The 21,908-nt window shown below is 45.7% G+C and overlaps 1 protein-coding gene across 6 annotated transcripts in view; it reads left to right on the forward strand.

Annotated features, from left to right (window-relative positions):
* LOC143357013 (uncharacterized) overlaps window positions 1-21,908 on the forward strand; it is a 410,515-nt gene that overhangs the window by 283,402 nt on the left and 105,205 nt on the right. For all 6 annotated transcript variants that reach the window (XR_013082750.1, XM_076793133.1, XM_076793135.1 and 3 more), the window contains 5 exons: window positions 1,792-1,885; window positions 1,996-2,085; window positions 2,971-3,060; window positions 7,133-7,350; window positions 8,739-8,877. Coding sequence is in view for 5 of the 6 variants with exons in the window: in XM_076793133.1 (XP_076649248.1) it covers window positions 1,792-1,885; window positions 1,996-2,085; window positions 2,971-3,060; window positions 7,133-7,350; window positions 8,739-8,877 (631 nt within the window). In the remaining variant the exon portion in view is untranslated. The remainder of the gene's footprint in view (window positions 1-1,791; window positions 1,886-1,995; window positions 2,086-2,970; window positions 3,061-7,132; window positions 7,351-8,738; window positions 8,878-21,908) is intronic.

Genomic DNA, 21,908 nt, shown 5'->3' on the forward strand with positions numbered 1-21,908 from the left:
TTAGAAAACGATTACCTGTAAATAAAGAGCAGTCTTTCAAAATATACCCGGGTTCGATATTGTTAAAAAATTGTTAACAGAGGAGGGGCAGCGGTCTCTCGAAGTGGCAAGTGCAGTTCGTTCTTGCAAAATCCGTGGCAGTCTCTTTGCTCGCAGTTATGCTGTTTATTTTGCAACACTCGGCCGAGGGGTCTGCAAACGCTCAGAGCGTCTTCCGTTGAACGTTTTCATTCGGTGCCAGAAGAATCGAAGGGCAGAGAGGGGTGCGGGGGGAAGGGTGGGGGTTATGCTGTAGACTGATAGTCGCGTTTTCGTTTGACAGATGTCAAACGAAACGGACGTGAAAGGTACGCGAGGCGGATTAAAGCAATCACGAGCACGCGTACAAAGAGTAGTATTGTGGCCGGTGGATACGCCACTGTGAAGTGGAGGCATGATTGCTGTACGTATGAAAGGGATCGAGGGGCAGCCAAGGAGGGGAGAGAGGGGTGCCACTGGAGCCGCGTGAGAAACGCTGCATACTTACGCGAAACCACCCACGTGTCATAACTGAATGCGGATCGTGATACGCTTTTCCTGCATTCGGTACGCCTTTGCGATCACGTGTCCTCCGGGCAGAACATGCTCCGAGTATGTTCGTCGCCGGAATTGAAGCGTAGAAACCCCGGGAAATTAGGTTCGTGCGTTGCGCAAGAATTTTACGACTGCGGGTTCCGGCCAATTTATGAAATATGGAAATCTTGCCACTACCGTTTCCTGGTGTACTATGCTATCATGCGACTGTACTATTTCTGTTAACATACATTCTGAACCACTAGGAAACATTGTATTAACATTGTATTACGGATCCTGTTTATGTATAACGCTATATAGCTTTAAATATCGTCATGCTTTTGGCATGAAAAAAATGTTAGAATAAAGGTCGAGCATTACACTATCCAACGGGCAAAACTGCATTTCGAAATCTAATTTCGTTTTCCCATTAAAAAAATGCTAAAGACACCTATCGCACACACTGATACCTTATTTGTTAACAAGATGAAAATTTAATGTGACATATCTTCAAACGTATTCACATTACTGTTATAATAAAAATGTCAGAGTCAAGCTTGAACATTAGCCAGTACATCAAATAAAACCGCATTTGAAAATTTCTTTCCGTTTTCTCGTTAAAAAATGTAAACCCTGAACACAACTATGCTATACGTCTTGGCTCAAAATTTAAGTCAAACTTTAACGGCCCGTATCTCAGAACATACTCACACTATCTATACCAAAAAAATACTGAATTGAAGCTTGAACATTAGCCAATGGAATGAACCGAGCCTCATCTAAAAATCTTTCTTCATCTGATCACAAAAAAATCCAAAAGCCTATCACACGACCTCGTACAACTTCTATAACCTCGAAGAGAAGAAATCTTCGCGCAGAAACCAAAGGGAAATTTTTGAACGCGAATGAATTACGCGCGCGAGGAGGTGTTACCTCAGCGATTTGGCACCCTTACGGTACCTTGTCGCGTCTCGGGGCATGCATAATCGGTCCTCGAGGTGTCGACAGAGCGGCGGACGCCTGGTTTCACCCGGAGCATGACTCGGAGGAGAAATCGCGGCGACACGGCGCTCGTCACGCGGTCGTTCTTGTCAACCGTGTTGGCTACCGTGTCAACGGTGACTCACCGTGCCCGGGAATACCTTCGATAATTGTCCCGGGCCGGTAAACATTTCGCCGTCGCGAATAATTCGAGTTGATCTCGCGATCGAACTGACCGTTGCTCTCGTTTGCTTTCAGCGTTGACCAGGCAAGGAACGGATTCACCCTGTTGGTCCTCGGCGACTCTCCGGCCTGTCTGGAGTTTCTGGACAAGGTCCTGGCCCTTCTGAAGGTAAACCGACCGCCGTCACAATCCCTGGCCCCGACAATAGGTCCCCATTGAATCCCCAATCGATCCCGCGAGACTCGAACCGCCACAATCATCCGGTGTTTGTGTTGCAGGACCGAGTGAACGTTCCGCAAGCCTTGCTGCTGCAAATCTCCGTCCCAGACGGTTCAACAGACTCGCAGTTACCTTTGAGCCGCGTCAAGGTGAGCCATTAATAATTAAGTACTTAAACCTCCCCACCCCCGACCCCCCTTTCCCCCCGCTTTAATCACTGTTCCGCTCGGCGCGACAGTTCCACGTGTACCACCGAGCAATTCACTGTTTCTCAAGAGCACTTCTTTGTTCATTTTCAAAGTTGCGTCAAGCCAATTGCTTTTTTCATTTTTATTCTTTGCTTCTGACTGAAAAGGCTCTCGAGTGATACTTAACTCACCAGCATTTGAAATAATTTTTTTTTTAACAGTGCCATGGAACAAATTTTAACTGAATTTTTTTGGATTTGCATGGTTAATAGGCGACACACTGAACACGATTTTGGAACTCGTCTTTCTCCAACGACCTCAATTTTTTAGGAATTTAATTTTGATCAGCGTTTTAAGATTACATCAAGTTCATTGATTTTAAGTTAACTTTAAGAATTTGTCCTGCTTCAACTGTAACAGCTAGATGAATAATTCTTGCCTAGAATTATCCTACACACTCTCCCAAATGCAATGGTATATTTTTTAATAACATTATGCACATTTGATCATGTTTAAATAATTTTTCTTCGCACCTCTAATTTCTGAAATAGACATTCGAAAAAGTTGTGTCATTGAAGAGTTCTCGCTCCCTTTGAAAATGATTTACACGTATCTCAACAATCAGAATGTTATTAAAAAAATACAATTACATTCAGAAGAGTGTAAAGAATCATCCCGCGTAAAAATCCTTTTGGTACCCCTTATGGTTGCGTCATGAAAAATTCCTAAAGTTAAAAATTCTTTTCTCTGCTAAAATTCATTCCCGGAGAACAGTCTCCTTCGAGGAAGGAGGTCCTTCGGGCCCTGTTTGCTCTTTGCTGAAGGGTTTCCAATTCTGCTTTTCAGACGACCATAGCGGACCGCGACACGCTGTGCAAACACATTCCCAGGCGGGAAGAAAACCACGACCAGTCGCTGTGGATCGCGTTCTATAAGGTAATTGAAGCCGCGCGCATTTGCATCGGCCTCGAGTGCATCCTGCGGATTTTTTTCTTCCGCGAACGACCACTCCGCGAGCATGTAAATCCGCGTTCCTTAAATCCGGAGACCCGCGGGGCCAGGGTCCTTGAGCCGACGTCTCTCCTCTCGATGCAGATCCTCGAATTTATGTCGTCTCCGCTCGAGGATTCGCCTGCCAGGAAAACGTCGCAGCTGCGCAAAAGTCCCTCGGAATGACGGCTTCGCTTGTCTCGGCTAATTTATGCCCATCTCCTAATTATGTTTCGCTCTTCTCCGACTCGGGTGCATGAAACGGCTTATGCTGTTTTACGATTTTTGCGGCAGCTTCTGTTGCTAATTTCTGTGAATTTTTGGAACTGTGCGACTCTTGATTCGTGATTTTATTAATTTTATAAGCCGCGTGAAATAGTTCATTCAGATTTGTCGATTTCTTGAATTGTGTTTTTTAAACTTTACCACAATCATGCCAGCCTAAGGAGCGCATGTAATGACGCACTCTTAGATCATAATTTCGAAGGCTCCCGTTCTAACGAGCTCGCAATTTATTCCGAACAGATGACAAGTGAATCGAACCTCGTGACAACAAATTGCTCGGGCAAACGATCGGAATGACAGAGAGACGATCAGGAATGTTCTGGTTGGTTGACCGAATGTCACGACAGTGATTCGGCAGGTTCGATGAAAAATTACTATACCCGGGGACCGGGCCGTAATAATCGTGTCGGGGCTGTCCTCTCGAAAACCGCGACGCAATTATTCCAGGGGAATTTGGATTGGTGGCACTGACCGATGTTAACGATTTATCAACGGTGCTTCACTGTCACAGGACATTTTCGGACGTTGTAATTACCGGACAGATCTGCGACAAATTTTTTGCAGTCACACTCTAATGAATTTTTCAGACATGTTTCGCTCGACATTCTTGCTGTACAGATCTGATTTTCGATTTTAAAAATATTTATTGAGTTTTGTAAGAGTCAGTTTTATTTTTATGTTTAGAATTTTTCCTGTCAAAATTGGATCTCTATTTTAATTGTTACGAACGGGACACGCGGATTGAAGGTTCCTTCCATTGATTAAAATAATTTTTATCGATACAAATATTTGGTCATCGGTTTTGCAACTTGCAATTTCATGTCCTTCGCATCAGACACACACAGAGAAGTCCAACCGACCGCTCTAATAGTAATTTCGTAGCAGTCTCATTCCAAACAAAAATGTCTCTCGTCCCACCGCCTTAATGGGGTTTTAATGGGTCCCGTTAAGAAACAAAAAAAAAACGAGCGGACGCGATATATCTCGATGGCGATTCGTTACGCTCTTCGTAATCTGCTCTCTGCTCTTGGTAGACACGCGCGTCCGGTGGAATTGTCCGTCTCTCATTCAATCGACCATTTTATTCCACCGCATTTTTATAGTCAGACGAGTGATACAGGTATAAACAATTTTTATTCCATCCGATTCCTAGAATCAATCTACTAGATCGCTCCTTTTCTTTCTCATCGAGATACAGTCTCTCAAAAAAGTACGTACGTCCTTTAAAACATAACTTCTTAAAAATCAATTCAGACGAGTTGAACTTTTTTTTATGATCTTGGAAAGATCAATTTACTATCTGGAGTACGAACAAAGTTTCGGGAAGGTTGTATTTGGATCACGAAGCAGAAGCAAAAACAATTTTTTAAACTGTAACAAATATTTATGTCTCATTCGGTAGATGTCTATTTAAATTCCAGAAAATGTTAATCGCTACCCTTAAAAATGAATAAATAGCTAAGTCTAAGAAAGAGGAATAGAATAAAAATGAATTTTTTCTTTCAATACTTGCAATAGATAGAAAACAGTGTAAACTAAATATTCTGAAATTCTTTCGAATCACACAGAGATTAAAATCGTCCGATCGGCTTGTAAAAGATTAATTCCCGAAGAAGCGAAGGGGTGTGTGCACAGACTTCTTCGTCCGACTGTATCAAATCGATTAAAAATGGTCATCCGCAACACCCCGAACGGTTCGATCGATATAATCTCGCCTGGACGCGATCTGAATCGTAGATCGCCGCGTCAAATCGTCTCGCGGCTCGTCTTTCTCATTTTCTCGGCCGCCGGGAGGCTTGTAAAAACCGCCGTTGACCGTTACCGAGTCGTCGGGAATGGAAAACGTCGGCGTGACTAATGTTATCGATTTATTGAGAGGCCGATAAGCGGTCTTCGGGCGACCTTGCCAGCCGATACACCGGCGCACGGAAAGCGTTACAAGGAGAAAATTGCACTGTTCCGCCGTTGTTGCTGCTTGGAAAATGTTTATAAATTATCGGCCCGGTCAGCCGATGCTCGCCGAGATAGCCGGTAACATAGTGCGTCGCGGTCGCTTCGGCGAGCATGGGATTCTTCGGCAGAAAGTAAGGACTCCCACAGACGCCACTCGGCTACCTATTTCCACCGGGTATCCTCGGAACGAGGATTTACTATGCGTACTATGCGTGTAGGCCTGCAGCGGCACGGTACTCCACGAGCTCCATCGAAATTTCGAACTTTCTCGCCTGGTCGATTGTTCTCTGTTTGCAAAATTGTTCCTTTGCATGATGATCCGAATTTTCTGAAATTCTTCGAAAATTGGAGCACGATAGTAAAAAAAAGAACCCGGTCGAATCGTAGGCAAGAGGCGTTCAAGCTCGAGCACACAAGCGATCGATTGACGTCTCAATATCGCGGAATCATCATCGGCAAGATTGATCGATCGTCGGATCTACCATCGCCGGGGGCTGACTATTTGCAGTGCACTCGCTCTGTATCGCTGTCGTAAAGTGGTTCGAGGGTCGCTCGATAGCTCAAACTCGAGACGACGAGCAACGATCGTTCATAACTCCTCGACCAACTCGCGTCTCCGGAGGATCTTCGGGTGGTCCGATAAGTGCTACCCGAAAGAACCCGCCGGGCTCGATGATACATCATCGGGAGCAATTAGAAAAATCAATTACCGCTGCCAGTCTCCGATGAAGAATTAACCTTTAAAGCCGTTTGTTACCTCGCTCCGGAATCACTCTTTCGCTCTGGTGCTCGCTCCGAAGCTGCGCCAAAAATTTATTCTGCATTGTCATCTCTAGCTTGCAGTTTCTGCTCGTGTGAAAAGAAATGAACTTTAAGTAAAATTGGACATCTAAATAAAAATTGAAGAGAAGACCCTGAAATGATTTATAGACTTTAGTCACCTTAAAAACTCGAAAATAATTTGGGAATGTCCTTATCAATTTTGCAGTTGACGTATTAATTTCTGTGATAAATGCATAAGAGATTAGATTGCAATAGTATTTCCTGATCGAAACGCTCCATTAAAAAATGGTACCTTTTATCTTTTTCAGAATTTAGTAGATTTCTGTTGCAATAGGCATGACATTGTTGTATAATATTGCTATTAATTGTGCTGGGAGTGCAGCAGCCCATAAAGACACGTAGCACTTGGCATTTGTCAGGGGGCTGTAGAACGCTTTGAAAAGCAGGCTCGTTGACAGCCAACGCCAATTAGTCAGTGCAGAAGCATTTCTCTATATTCCCCCGTGGATGATTCCATGTGATTGGAATTTCGATCGACCGAGAATGCACCATAATAAGCAAATCGAACGGACTGGTAGCTAAGGTGTGCCTGTCCTGCATTCTGCGAACTTGTGTCGATGTCGATACCGTACAGCCGTGGTTCGATAGCCTGTGTCTCTAACTTTGTTCATTTTATCACCCTGACGCAATACATAGAAGCATAATTTTCCTACTGAAAATACTCGGGAAAAATTGCAATAATCATCTGCCCATTGTAATCGATGCAAACAATTTTTATTCCGCGTACAACTCCGCAGTCTAACAATGTAGATGGCACTAGGACATGTAGATCAGCTAGGGAGTACAATAAACGTTTGTTCAGCTCAAAGAATCAGACCCCACTCTAAGAAACGCGTCTTTGAGAGCGGAAGTCGTTGCAGAAGAAGAGGCCAGCCCGCTCCCTGATTAACTTTCGCAATCACAGTTTGAGTAATGGCGTGATTTCCGTTTTCCGCAGGAGTACGACAGCCTGATGACAGAGTGGCAGGCTGCGGGTCGCAGACTCGCCCTGGAGATGTCCGAGCTGAAGGAATGCAGCAGCCTGTCTGGATCGTTGACGCCTCTCGGCCGGTTGCTGACGGATCCAACATTGAGGCGGACATCGCGGGACGCTGAAGAGGCGATCTCCTCTCTTGAAGAACGCGCGGCACCGCTTCTGCACCTCGAGCACGTTAGGTTAGACCTTGTCCGTAACTCCTGCGAACAGACCGTCCCATCCGCTGGTGAATCTCAGTGTTGATACTTTATCGATCCTCGGTGTCCCGAGAATTCTTTCTTCAAGATCCAATCTTCTTTAATGCATCGATTAGTGAAGACGCTAGTCGCTATCTCCTGTATTTTTTATATATTATTCGCTGGAGATGTAGAACTTGAGGCTGGAGATCTCGGTACAAAAATTGACCTGATGGTTTGTAGTGAGAGTAAAAGAATTTTCAAAATGTGGACTTACCTGGTTCTTGCACCGAGGTCTTCAACTGGTACCCTCCGTTTCTCCTGGAAAGTCAAACCGAGGTCCCTATTGTAGTACAGTAAGGTCTTGATCTAAGCCGAACGAAGCTACACGATCTTAGTAATCGCTGTCCTTTTCTACATTCGGTCACAAGAAAATAATAGCCCTACACGATCTACAAGCCGAGGATTGCGCTTAGATTTTGGTTTAGCAAAGATATAATTAAGAATATAGACAGGTTAAGGCTGGACATTATGTGTATAAAAGTTGTACAATGTCGATGGAAATATATTACAATTTGTCCTGTGAACGTGTGTAATTTATTCTATCTATATTCTCGACGATATCTTTGCTAGACCAAAATCAGTAATTTACTAAAATTCTCGAAGCACAAGGACCGATATGCAATTACATAAAATTTTTGCAACAGGAGAAAGAATACACCCTCGACATTTTCCGCATAGTACGTTCAAGGAGCCCTTCCCCAAGACTTCCTACGACTAGTAATCGCGAGAAGGGTTCTAGCGACGTCTCCCAGCATCCGGCCACTAAACTATCCATTCGTCTATTAATTTCTCCGAGGAAAAACGTTTATTTCTCCGCGACAACAAATAAGAAAGAAGATAGAAAAAAGAATACAGGAGAGTCAAAGGCGATCCGCCGGCGATGACTCGTCGGTTTCCGTTCGAGGCGCCCAGCTTGTCAGAGATTCGCGGTTAAGATTCCCTCGGATTCGAGATTGCTCGAAGACAGTTCGGCTGAAAGAGGACACCTATGCGTCTTTGTGTCGGTGCGGCGACCGGCGCGGAGCCTATTTTATAGAATAGTCGTTGCCCGGGCAGGAACGCGCGAGAGAAAGAGCATACTCTTACACGCGTAATCGGCCGGGTAAGATTCTCGGCGGCGCATAGCTGGCCCCGAAGGACATTTTAATGCGAAGATAACGTCCGGCGGCGTGTTAGTCAGCGCCCACTCGTGCCTTATGCGCCGCGGCGCGGCGGCGGACTATCGCGGAGTTAGGGCTCGATGTTTCGTTAGCGATAAGACGCAACAAGAATTCCTAACGGTGCGCCGCACAGCCCCGCGCGATCACGGTTCCTTTTTATCTTTCCAGATTGTCGGTGAAACGGGCACGGGGACTGGTCGAGGAGGTCGGGAACGCTGCCACCAGGCTCGAATCCTCCTTCGAGTCACGGAGAGCGACCATACGCAACCTCGCGGTCCTGAGAAGCATCGAGGACCAGGCGCACGAGGTAAGTCTACCTGTCATCTTCATGTCCTCGAGATCTGATTTGTGCCAGGACATAAATGACCCTCGAACAAGTCCTGTCGCGACAGTCGCAGCTGGACAGCTGTGTAAACCTCTAGAAACCTCGGAGACTCCGGGTACTTTATCGGTTGATCTTCGAGTCCCTGCACTATGATTTATACTAGGACTCGAATGATCCTGCAGGACTCTATCCAAATTATTTATCTGCATCTCTAGCAAACTCACCAGGACACGGTAGTCTGGGACTCTTCAAGTCTCTGATTTATACTAATTGATTGTCGAAGATTCAGGGTTCTATCGCAACAACGACCTGGACTGGTGTCTAAACCTCTAGAACACTCAGAGACAGAGATGCTTAATCAGTAGACTGCTGATTATCTTCCAGTCTCTAGAGTCTGATTTTTACTAAAACGTAAGTGACAATTGGACAATTGCACCTGTAGGATACTTGTACTCGATCGTTACATTGGGGATCTTCAAGTCCCCAGACTCTGATTATGCTAAGATTAGAATGAGTGCAGATGAAACACCTAGACAGGTGTCTGCACCTCTAACAAACTCACTTCATGTAGTGCAAATGGAAGATTTATAGTGAACAGACTGCAGACTTTTATGCAATATGAAAACTGCCTGCATTGATTGCAAAAAAAAACAGAAGCCACTTAGGAGCACATCTTTCCTTTTTTTAAAAATTGTAGATTGAAAGCAGCACACTCTACAATTCTAATAACTCCACCACTGTTTAAACCAGCAACTCGTTCACGTCGTAAATGCATAAAATCCGATAATGATTTACGCAAGAAATAAAGTATGTCAATCTGATAGAAATGTACCTACCACATTCATGGAAGATCTATGGGCATCTTCACCCGAATTGCTGCGTAGACTTTTGATCCAAGAACTTTCGAAGGCGTCCAACGACTCGAAGATTAATTCGATTTTTATGGGACGTTGTTTGCGGACCGGGAACCTTCCCAGAGAGATCGCTGCGTTAATCACGGCGGAAAGGAACGAACGAGAAATTAGAAACGAGAATCACGTTCCTCGGCAGCTAATTCCCATCCTTCCGCGAGAAGAAGCTCGAGCTGAATTCCATGAGACGGCCGGAGGCCTCGTTTGAGCCTTTCGCAAGCGCGCGAGGACGTCCTTTGACGGCGTCTCGGGGCGCGTATCAAACAGCCATAACGCGTCGACGACGATTTGTGTACCGGGAAACTTTCTATATACGCGGCTGTACTGTTTGGAACGGTACCGGGTCCATGCTGGACACGATATTGAGGTTTAATGACTGGGGATCGTGATCGGAGGAATGTGGATCCGTCGCTGATACTTGGCTCACCCGGAATGGCAAATGTTAGCTGCGAGTTTACAGCGAAGCTTTTCGAAAGCGGAAATTTTCGTTGCCGAAGTCATTCGAGTCCTCAAAAAAAAAAAAAATGTAAAGGGACGTGTATTCTATGGTTCAATTTTTATGATGGGTAAAATGGAAACTGTCCCCTCCCCCCCCCCCCCCCCCAATTTTGAGAGAATTCGTCAAAAACTACCACAATTGGAATTTGCATCCAATGAAATTTTCCAGTGGTATTCTGGAAAATTTGCAAAATGGAGTACCATTAAATTGAAAAATCGGTCTATCTACATTAGGAACTATTAAAGCAATTATATTTTTATTCAATATTATTAAAATCTAGCTATTTATATACTTGTGAAAATTTGATTTGACTCGATTTTAATTTTATTACGAACCACCGAAGTTCTGAAAAATTCGCAAAATAGAATAGGATCAAACGAATCGAGTGGGAAAAAATGTGAAATATCGAAGAGTAATTGTCAGTACGATGAAAGGAGCAATTGATAGCAGAGCGCCGCGTACGTTTACCTTATCGGCGGCAAAAGCACGTGCTATCCCCGCGTCCTCATCGATTATCCCGCCTCGTCACCGTCGGCGTTCACAGGAGAGACGGTCGTCGATTTATCGCGAATTCACGGTACGTCGATCGCGAGCATTAACATTTTTCCATCGGCGGACCTGTTCGCGGCGTGTAGCCGTAGACCGGCTGTCAGGAGGTCCTCGCGCGGAAGTGCGAAACCCGATCCTCCTTCCGCGATCCTGGATCGAACGTTTCCCACAATACGCCGCGAAACTCGTCGGACCGTTTACCGACACACCGGCGACGTCGTATTATCGATTGGCTTCGGCCATGTGTAAAATCTCCCCCGCGAACGCTTCTATGGGAACCTGCCTCGCCTGTCAGCCCGAAACTATTCGATGCACCAGTTTGCTTTCGCGATCCAGGTAACACCGAATTAAAATCTCATAAAACATGCTCCATAATTTCTGATCGGAGCAGGAACTCTTTCCAGACAATCGCTAGACATTTTTACCAGTTGTGAACAGAGTGAAGGAAATTTCAAAAAACTGAACGATAGCGAACTTCAGGGCAACTTGGCTTCGTTCCCCGACGAAATAAGAGTCACGGGACGAGATCGCGGAGCGACATGCTCGAACGAGGCCGAACATCGGCTCGAGGTCGCCGAGGATGCCAGAAACGAGGTTAGCGAGGCCGCTGACTCCAGAGCAGCCAGTGGAAAAGCCTGCCGAACCGAACGAGACGCGTCCCGAAGTCTCGAAGTCTCGATCGATCCGGTGTATCGTCACACACCGGGTGTCCCGGGATCGGGAGCCGGCCAACCATGCGATTTTCGAAGTGAAAGTCCGACTCCCATCCGGACAACGAGCCCTTTGTCTATCCGGCTGAAGGGGGTGGCCTCGAAATTGGAACACCCTCGTCAACGGTGTTGTGCAAGTGACTCGCCCGATGAAAGCTGCTGATTGGCCACGCCAGGCTGTTGATTCCACTTGGGAATGACGTGCTAATTGGTTTCGGTGCATTAGCTAATCAATTAGGTTGTTTGCGGAGGACACTGTCCCTGACTGTTTGCTGGTTTACTGTGATTACCATGTTTACTCGATATATGTCGAAAACACGGCTCTTTTCAGGGACATATATCGGCTAGGAGATACTATTCTTTGATCCATACCGAACGTAGAAAAAAACGAGCTTCTTGGCCCTTCACACGATTAGGCATTTGTGACATATATGGAGTAAAGACTATTCAAATAAATTTGTTGATCCTTCAAACGAGTCTATTCAGTCCGAACACAATACTAAAGTCCATGTAATCACATTAACGTGACGGAAATATTCACGGGGCGTTCATTTATGTTTCTAATAAATTTCTAAAATTAGTTCGTTGTATAATCCATCGCGAATGATCGTTCGACAGTTATATAAAATGCTCGCGATTGTTCCGACGTAACAATGCGGGCCTCGTGGCGTCGTTTAATCGGCAGGCTAAATCCCGCGGCTCATTGTGTTATGTTAATTAAACGTGTAATCAGTTTGTCGTACACACCACGTGCCCGCCTGGAGACGCGTGGCTCAACACGATCCGCACGTACGCGCGACACACGTGACAACTCCGTTTCAGCCGGAAACACGTGGACGTACGTGATGCAATCGTGCGATGCACATTGCGACGATGCACGTCCTCGGATCCTGGACGCGCGAGACGGTGGCATTTAGCGGCCGCATGCTGGGAGGTGCCGCCCCGTGACATAATCACTTTTATTTCGTGTTCCTGTTTTATAGAACCTGAAATAATGGACTGGAGCTGTTCGGTTTGGCTAAAAATGGCCTTATGGTAAAAATACGGTAGAAACGTCACTAGCGTTTGTTAGTTGGTTAAACCTTGGAGGGGAAACATTTGACTGAAAATTTTCGATATTATTTTTATTTAGAATTTTAGGATATTATTCGTATTTAGAATTTTATTTCTTTTAACATGTAGATATATACAGTTTTGTTAACTGGGAATAAAATTTTTGGTAATAATTGTGTAATTTCAGTAATAGCTTTTACGTGTGAAAAATTGCCACGTTCTGTCGGGAACAGGGCTGACATAAGCGGCACAGTGGAATTCTTGAAGAATGATTCGCAGGCTCGTAATTTGCGCAAAGTTAATATCGAACATTTTAAGAAAGTTCCTGACCCTCTAATGACACCGCTACCCACGTGAGCGGTTCTGTCTAAAGTTTCCCATCACTTTCTTGTAACTTTCTTCGTGGCGGTCAGTTGCTTAGTGTCTTTAAGGAGGTCAACGACACCGGTGACCGAAATTTTATGGAAACGTGGATCGATTCGATCTTGTTCCTTTCGGCACTCGAGCACAAAGAAACGCCATCCCATATGTACGGATCTATGAAACCGTCTCTACAAAAATCTTTGAAAATCGATCAACTCCGTTCGGAAAGAGTTCTAATTAAAAATTAGAGAAAATAAACGAAAGAATAGTTCGAAATTTACAAGCTTACCGTTACTTCCTTTCCCGATTTCTTTTTCTATAGTTTTGGCAAAAACCGCAGAGGTCCGGTTCGAACGTTCGCGGAAAAAAACCTAGCGCAATTTACTGTAGAAGACTATAGCGGCGGTGGACTCTCGGAGCCGGCAATGCCAGCAGCAACGTTTCTCAGCAGTCTCCTCAGCCTCCTCCGGCGACCGATTCCTTTCTTGCTGCGAGTCGTTAAGCCCGCAAACGGTTGTTCGGCTTCCTATACGCACAAAGCGTTCCTCGATAATTAGATTCGAGATGTGCCCCGCTCGTTCCAGCGCCGACGCGTTCCTCGACAAAAGTCATACGCCCCGAACGTGTCGTTGACTTTCACCAGTCTATGCTCGTCATCCATTTCAGTTTCGATCGAGATCCACGATCTAGAGGTGTCACAAGCAGAAAAATGTCAAACTCCATTCTTAAACTCGGAAGCATCTGAAACACTGACCTCCAACACACAATTAGAAATAACCACATTTTAAATCAGCTACCTTGATCAGATCTGCACACATCAATTATCCATACTCGTGAACAACAGATACGATATTAATAAAAATTATTTCTAAATTGTATTTTATTTCAAAATAATTAACAACGTCCGAGAGAGTTGGTGTGCTAAGTCATGTCCTCTTTAAAAATTGTTTACTCATGTTTGAACATTTATACTGCTATTGAAAAATATACTGTCGTATTCGGGAGAGTCTAAAGAATCATTCCAGCGAAGATCCATCCCCCTAACTTTTGCGGTTCGATCAGAAAAAATTCTCAAACTTGAAACTCCCTGTTTTCATAAAAAACCGATTTTCTCAAGAACTATTATTCCCAGAGTAGAACAATTAACGGCATCATGATCAGCACGCGATGATCTACGATATGAATGAATAATCTTCGAGCGAAAATGTTTGCGCGACTGTCTGCAATATAAAAATGTCCGTCTAGAGGCTACGAAAGAAGGAGGCTTCGACTGAGTTCTCGGGTGTTATTACCAAAAATGATTAACTGCGAACATTGTCAGGGGTCGAACAATAAATAATACAGTTGCAGAGATTGCTCTTTCGACTCCCCACCAGATCGAGAGCCGGAGATCTCGATCGGACAGCGCCGCAATTACGACAGGATTGTGCCTGGACGTCGATGCGCCGCGAATAAACAAATAGGGTGGGCTTGCTTCTCGTCGACAACGCTCTTACTCTCGCCGTGTGGAACGTCTCTCCATATAAGACGACGTTCGATCTTGATCGAAACGATCGCACATCATATATCCCGGAGCGCGCGATGCTCTGCTCGATCTTTCTTTCTTTATTTCTTTCGTCTCGTTCTTTCTTCTTCTTCTTCTTCTTCTTCTTCTGGTTCCTTTTCGTCCGCGTGGCGAACAGTGGCGCGCGTTGTGAACACAGGCGCGAGGAAGGACGCGTCAAGTGGGTCGCCGCTGACAATTGTTTAATTGTTCTGACCTCCACGGCTTTCACGTGCGATGACGAAAGCTTCATCATCACGGGATGAGTTATTCGATCCTCTTTCTCGGTCCCGAAAAATCTCAATATTTAACCCTGTACATATTGCTACGTCAATTCACTTTGTCAAAATAATAGTTTGTGCAGTGGCACGGGGAATTATTTTCTCCGTCTCTCAATCTCAGCCCGTGTACTGTTCGTCCACGAGAAGATAGCTTGCGAAATTAGGGAGGGGCAACGGAGATCTCCATTTGCTCCGCCTGATCCCCACTCTTGACGCTAGCGTAAGCTGCAGGAGACATGTTGTAGTGGTAGGGATATCAGGTAGTGGGGATACCCACTAGGAGCGCTACCACATCTGGGGAATCGAAGGAAAAATAGTGGGGGAGAATGGTATAGTCAGAACCTGGGTAACGTCACGGAGCTACAGTGTAGTCGTGTAGTGTAGTGACGTCGCGATTTGTGCTGAGGGTGGGGAGCCTATCAAGACCCTTCACGGATCGTTACGCCACTAATGACTCCCAATGTTGGCACATTGCTGGGACACTTCTCGGAACATGTCATTCAGAATTTTTGCGGCAATACCAGCGGTATATTTGCGGTTTCCAGCGTGCCAGCTTCTCGTGGACGAACAGTAGAACAGCCCGACACCCAAGAAAGCCCGAAGAGGATCGGACCTGCCGCCGATTCAGCACACTTTCCCACACACGCCCGTAATTCCGTACGCGGCGCTCGCTCTCGTCGAGAGGGAGGAACCGGTGTTACGGCAATTAATTCGAGCCCGATCGGTGCCCGCCTCTGATCCTTCTTCGTCTTCCCCCCTTTTTCCCTCCTCCCTCGTCGACGATCACCTCTCTTACTCTCTCTCTCTCTCTCTCTCTCTCTCTCTCTCTCTCTCTCTCTCTCTCTCTCTCTCTCTCTCTCTCTCTCTCTCTCTCTCTCTCTCTCTCTCTCTCTCTCTCTCTCTCTCTCTCTCTCTCTCTGGCTCTTTTTCTCTCTCTCTCTCTCTCTCTTTTGTACTCGGCCAGGTACACGCGCGCTATTTCCGTGAACCAAATACGGCGGTCGGCCGATCGTCGTGCGCAACATAGAGGGCACGCCAGAGGACGAAGGTGGTTGTTGCGAGACGATCAAAGTGGAACGCGTAATAACGGAATGCAGCGTGTTGATCCGCTTCTCCTGCTGTCCCGAGGTCGTTCGTTGCAGGTCCCCGAGCTCTGATCTTCCTTTTTCGGGAGGACCTGGCGTGGGCGTGCGCTGACGTCGAGAATTTTGAGTCTGGGAGATTGTATCCAGATCTAATGGATCGGGATTGAGACTTAGAAGGAGTTACGGATGTCTATCAGTGTTTAGAATCTTCGCACGAATTTTTGGTTTCAGTAGACTGGCATCTGCGATCAAATCCTTTCACTTATTCGAAGTCTTCGACTTCGACTTCTAGTCGAAATTAAAATTTTGCTTAGTATGCAATTTTTACTATTCTTCAATGAAAGAATTTATATAATTGCCTGGAGGTATAGTCTTTGATGTGCAAAAGGATTTGTTTGAAAAACTTTACCAGTTTTTGTAGAAAAAATTCACGAATATTGCATTTTCTTCCACCCTTTAACAAACTTATTAAGGTATACACCAAAAAATGTTAATATACGTGTAGAATTAAATAGAAGCCATCAAACAAAATTTTTCTATATTCCCCTTAAATGCAGTAACAAGTACAAAAAAATTAAAAATCATCGTCGGTCTTGGCACCAAAAAAAAAAAAATTCCTAGTCACCTCAATTGTTCCAGTCTTTAAATCGGAGTGTCCTCTTAGGAACATTTCTTAAAATTCATAATTGGCTGAAAACGTTAATTCGAACATGAGGAGCATCTCGATCAGACCCATTTCCATCCCGATCACTGTATCTGTGGATCACGTTCTGCACTTTCCACTAACCACCGGGTGCCGGTCCCGCATTAGAAATTCCGGGCTGACGATTACGCGCTCTGCTCGCGATTCTCGCGACCGATTCGCGGGAGATCTCTATCCCGTCGCTTTCGCGAAAGTCTCAGAAAAGGAGTCACTTCGGAGTGCTCGTCTCCGTTTCGTTCGTCGGGCACGGTCTTCCAAGTCCCAGGGAGAATAAATCCGGGGGCCTCCCCCTCGGCCCCCCGTCCCAGAAAAACGAATCACGGTGAAAAATCCGCTTTCACGGTGCGACCAGTTAGGGGGGCCCAGGCAAATAATGGTAAATAATGCATGAACGTTGGGGAAATTGTCGAAGAGGTGCTTTTCTGCCGATGATCCGGCCTGCGCCCGTCACGGCCCGTTTTGCATAATAGCGAGCGCACGGCACATAGCGACTTTCGGTCGTGACGATTCCGCTCTCGTGACGTGCATTCCGCTTCGTGGGGGTTGGATTTTCAAGATCGGTTCCGTGAACTTGCCCAAGCATGATGCAGACCCTGCTGACGATGCAGACGATGCAGCCTCGCATTTTTATGCCGATTAACCGATTTGCGGCAAGGTTTGTTTGAGCGGCGATGTGCCATTTGTGACGTTTGGAATTTTTGGTTCAGAGGGTTCATAGCGTGGGTGGCATTAGGTAATTATGAAAGTGCTCATTTTTATGTCTGTAGAATTGTAAAGAAGGAGTCGAATACAAATTATTTTTCTTTCTTTTGCCGATGCACCAAATTAGTAGAATCTAACAGTACTCTGAAGTTGCACAATTTTTACTATTTTTTGTCGCAAATAATCGCTGCTGCATTATCCGTGAATTCTATATTGAGTAATTTATATATGTGCAGTTAGCACTGAATATAGATTTTTATGTAAGTACAATTTTAATGACTACTCTTTGAGCATGCGTTTTTATGAAGACGTCTAGGTGGACAGGAAGTGAAATTGAATTTCTCCGGGTCTTCCCTTTCATTCTAATTAGTAACGCTTGAATAACAATGACTATCAATTGTTCGACGGAAGGTACGCAATTTTTCATCGGCCGGAGAACCGCCGGGGGGCGCGATAATTTTGCAGCGTCGCAAAAATCATTTAGACCTGCGATGCAATAAATAACGCGAGCGAAGACGAAGAGGAGGTAGAAGAGAGCGGGCCTTTGTTCGAAGGTAATAAGCCCTCGGGAGTGCATAAGCGCGTGCTGCGTGTCGATGCGCGTGGTCAGCTCACGGTGATGGGAAACGTGACGATTTTCGTGGATCTTTGGTTAAATCATTAACTTGAGAACAAGTGTTTCACACTTGAAGACTGCTGAACACTTGATCGTGTAAAAATCCTATTTTAACTTGTTATACTGAACGTCCTAGCCTTCTTAAAGCTATTGCTAGAAAGCTCCGAGTCCAAGCACGTGAGAATAGTCTCGCTGGTCCATCCATAGTCTTCAAGACAGTCCCCTGGACAGTCCTCAGGAAGAAAGTAATCGCGCAGTCTTCCATTCGAAGGAACGCCACCGAGATTCCCTGGCGAACAATAAAGAACACAAAATCCTCGCAGCTTCGACCGCGCGGAGATTGATGGATCTATGACGCGGCAACGATCCAGGAGTAAAGAACCGCTGGGAAGATCAACAGACAACATCAAAGGGATCCTCTCTCGCGGAGAGGCTTGTGTCCGTTTTATTGGCGGGAGATTTATGCATCCCGAGTCCCACGGATACGATCGATTGAAATTAATTGGAGGTGTCTAAGCTCTCGGCGAATGATTGATACGGGATTGGACGTTGAGCAAGAAACCTTGTCCCGGTAATGTTCCGTGATGAACGACAGTGTAATGAGTGTCGCTCCATGGTTCACTAATCCCCGATACACATGCGTGTGCGCGCCGGCCGAGAGTATCGAAAGTGGAGCGGGTTTCGACATTTTGCTCGGGCTGTGTGTGTCTCGCTCGTCAAATTTGCCCGATAAAAAATCAAAATCTAGATAACCGTAGCGCCGTTGCTCAATCCTTGTTAGCAGTTGTCAGTCAGCGCGCTGGGCGAAAAAACGGAAAAATTGGAATTTGTGGGCTTTACCGATCGTTTGTCATTAATTGCTTCAGTTAGGAGTCGTATTCTTTTCGGCCGATAGGATCTCTCGCGCGGTGAAATAATTGATCTTCGAGAGAGTTAGGCGAAACCGCTCAGGCCTTTCTGCTTGTGCATTGAGATGTCTGTCTTGCTGTCAGGTGGTAGATTTATGTGTGCACTATTCGGCAGCATCTGTTCTATTTTTTTTTCTTCTTTTTCGGTTTCTGTTTCCTTGTAGAAAATTGTGCTCGTCAACTTTCCCTTGCTATTCTGGAATTAACATTAAAAACATCAGTCTACTCTTCCTTTTGTTCAGTAGCCAATGCGTCAACAGTTTCGTGCATTTCAGTATATGAAGTCGAGTGTAATTTTTCAGATACTTGCAGCGATGTGACCAAAAAAAGTTGTCAACCAAAACTCACCTGTGCATGCTGGACCAAGCGTACAAACAAGAATCACCGCGAAAATAACAGTACTTCACTGAAAATTTGAATTTTTTCAGTACCCATGTCACGCAGGTACGTGCTAGTTGGAATCGGTGGAAGGTTCTGAGCAAAATGCTGTACAATAAATTGTCTGGTTGTAACCGGAAAATGGTAGGTGGTCTAAAAGGTGGTCCACAGAGCGCAGATACGATCTGGTTAGCAACTTTTTCCATTAGCCCGCGGTACTAGCCCGAAAAATCGCGTGGAAGATAAAACAGCGGGCGCGTTGCGTCTGGTAACCGTTGTCTCGCGCTTTCCCAAGTCCGTGGCAAAGTGTTCGCGGTATCAGCACGGAAAATCGGCCGGTAGGAAAAGCAGGCGATCGAAATGTTCGTTATGCAACGTCGGAGCGGCGTTGTGGCCGCGTCGGGAGCGGAACGACATTGCGAAAACAGCGATACAGGCCCGAACAATGAGGGAGTCACGGCACAATGGCTAGATAAGGGGGCGTACAAGGGGGTTGCGGAGGGTGGAGGAGGTGGAAGAGGCAGGAGGTGAGGGCTGGTTGTAAAAGGCGATACACCTAGGCCCCGTCGTCTTGCGTGCTGATATGCACGCGTGCGCTATAAATGCACGCGGCCGGAACAACGGATGAATGCGAGTACTCCCGCGAGGGAAAAGTGTTCGCCTTCATTGGCTATGCCCGGCGCATCTCTTTATCTGATGGAAAGAAGCCGCCTCGCCAGCGAGCCAGACTTTTGCCCTCGTGCGAGATCGAGAACGACTTCTCGATTGCGCGGAGCGAAGAGGAGCGCGAAGCGGTGCCGAGCCGAGCCGAGAGAAGAGAGAAGAGATGAGAGAGAGAGAGAGAGAGAGGTACGTGAGTCACCGGGGCCTCTCTCACGGCGCGAACCTTAAATTCTTCCTCCGTTTCTAAACACGCTTTCTTCGACAACGAAGCACCGATAAATGACATCCCGGAGAGCACTGGGCTCCACGGACTGGCTCGTGACTCTCGTTTATCTGGCCACCGAGCCGCCATTGTCGAGAACACCCGCGGGAGACCGAACCGAAGATTGCGGATTTAGAAATTAACCCCGGACTACGCTCTCGCTTTCGAATGACTTGCGACGCCAGCACTTCCTCAGGATGTCAGGATCTCTCTGAAGCGTCGTTAGTTGACACTGAACATGCAGGTTCACTGTGACATCGCTGTTTCAGTTTCATTTTCTCGGGGCCTCTTGGAAACCTGTTTTTCTTGGTTTCATGAAAGACGTAATTACATATATTTTTTTCGGTATCTATATCTTGAATTTTCGGGAGCAAAATATTCTCTGCTATTAAGTCGAAGGTAGCTGAGTATTCCTGTATTTTTTTAATAACCGTCCTTCTATTTGTTACGTTCAAAAAAATTGTTGAAACCGCCGAGGTTCCTAGATAGCTCGAGAAAGTCGATTTTTGATAAGACGCGAGGAGGACTATTGGAAATATTTTTTTTTACTACAGGACACTTTAATTTTCGGCCGAAAAATATTCCTCCGTAGTAAAACAAAAGTTGAAAAACACTCCTGTATTTTTTTTACAACAATCCCTTCGTTTGTTATGTTTGAAAAAATTGTTAAAACTCGAAGCACTGTAGCCAATTTTTCAAGACTGATGCACTGAAATGGACCACAGCTTTCAAGTAGATCTTGTAGACACATTCTAAGGTCTCCACAAATGTTCAGCAGGATTGAAAATATTAAAAAATTTAAGCAGGATTAAGCAGGATTGAAAATATTTAAGGGAGTAAAAATATTTAACAAAGCAGAAGACGAAGGTGACATTTTCCGAACGGAAGAATTTGCAGTTAATTTCCCGTAGCATGTGAAATCCAGCACGCACGCTGTAATTTATTTTGCATTACCAGTAATTCATTAAATATGGACTGCCAGGGTCCACCACTCTAGTCCCGTGAATAGAATCCTCGGAAAGGGGACTCAATGACCCGTGGACATCCTGTCCTTTGTGGGTTCTTTCGTGGAAACGATAAAACGTCAGCAGCATCGGTGGGGGAGGAAGTGCAGAAAACAAGATAAAGAAACCAAGAAAAAAGGAAAGAGAGAGAGAGAGAGAGAGAGAGAGAGAGAGAGAGAGAGAGAGAGAGAGAGAGAGAGAGAGAACAGAGTGGTCGCCACCGCAGGCAGGAAACTCTCTGGCCGTGATTCTACCTATAAGGCGTTATGACACGCCGTCGAGGGCCGCTGTCCGCTGATTTGCATGCGGTTTCCTACGACAATGGTATCAGCGGCGGTGCACCACTCGCCTAGTTGCATCCTCCGTTGCATTCTACGCGGCCCGGATCCCGCGGGGGACGCGAGATCGCTCTTTTGTTTGCTAATAAATCACAATGTTGCGAATGTTACGCGGGATAGAAGATCAACAGGCCGGGCCCTTGTTACCCGAGCTTTCGATGCAGTGCTGCACCGAAAGAAACACCGTAATGCACCGCGGGTGCATCATAGCGAGCTCGCGCAAGGCTGCTGGACTGGTTGCGAATCTGATATCGGACAACTTTGGCTCGAATTTCTGTTTTCTGTTGCGATAAGGACTGGTTTCGAGAGACTACTGGATCTGGTTGTTAACGGGCCTTCTACTTTGGTTTTAGTTAGGTTTGCTTCCGCGAAATTAATACTAACGAATATTCCACGTGAACACACACAAGTATGACGTGGAGTACTCCGTTAACCCTCTTGTACA

This window comes from Halictus rubicundus, chromosome 9 (genome assembly GCF_050948215.1).
Source record: "Halictus rubicundus isolate RS-2024b chromosome 9, iyHalRubi1_principal, whole genome shotgun sequence".
Classification (NCBI taxonomy): Eukaryota; Metazoa; Arthropoda; class Insecta; order Hymenoptera; family Halictidae; genus Halictus; species Halictus rubicundus.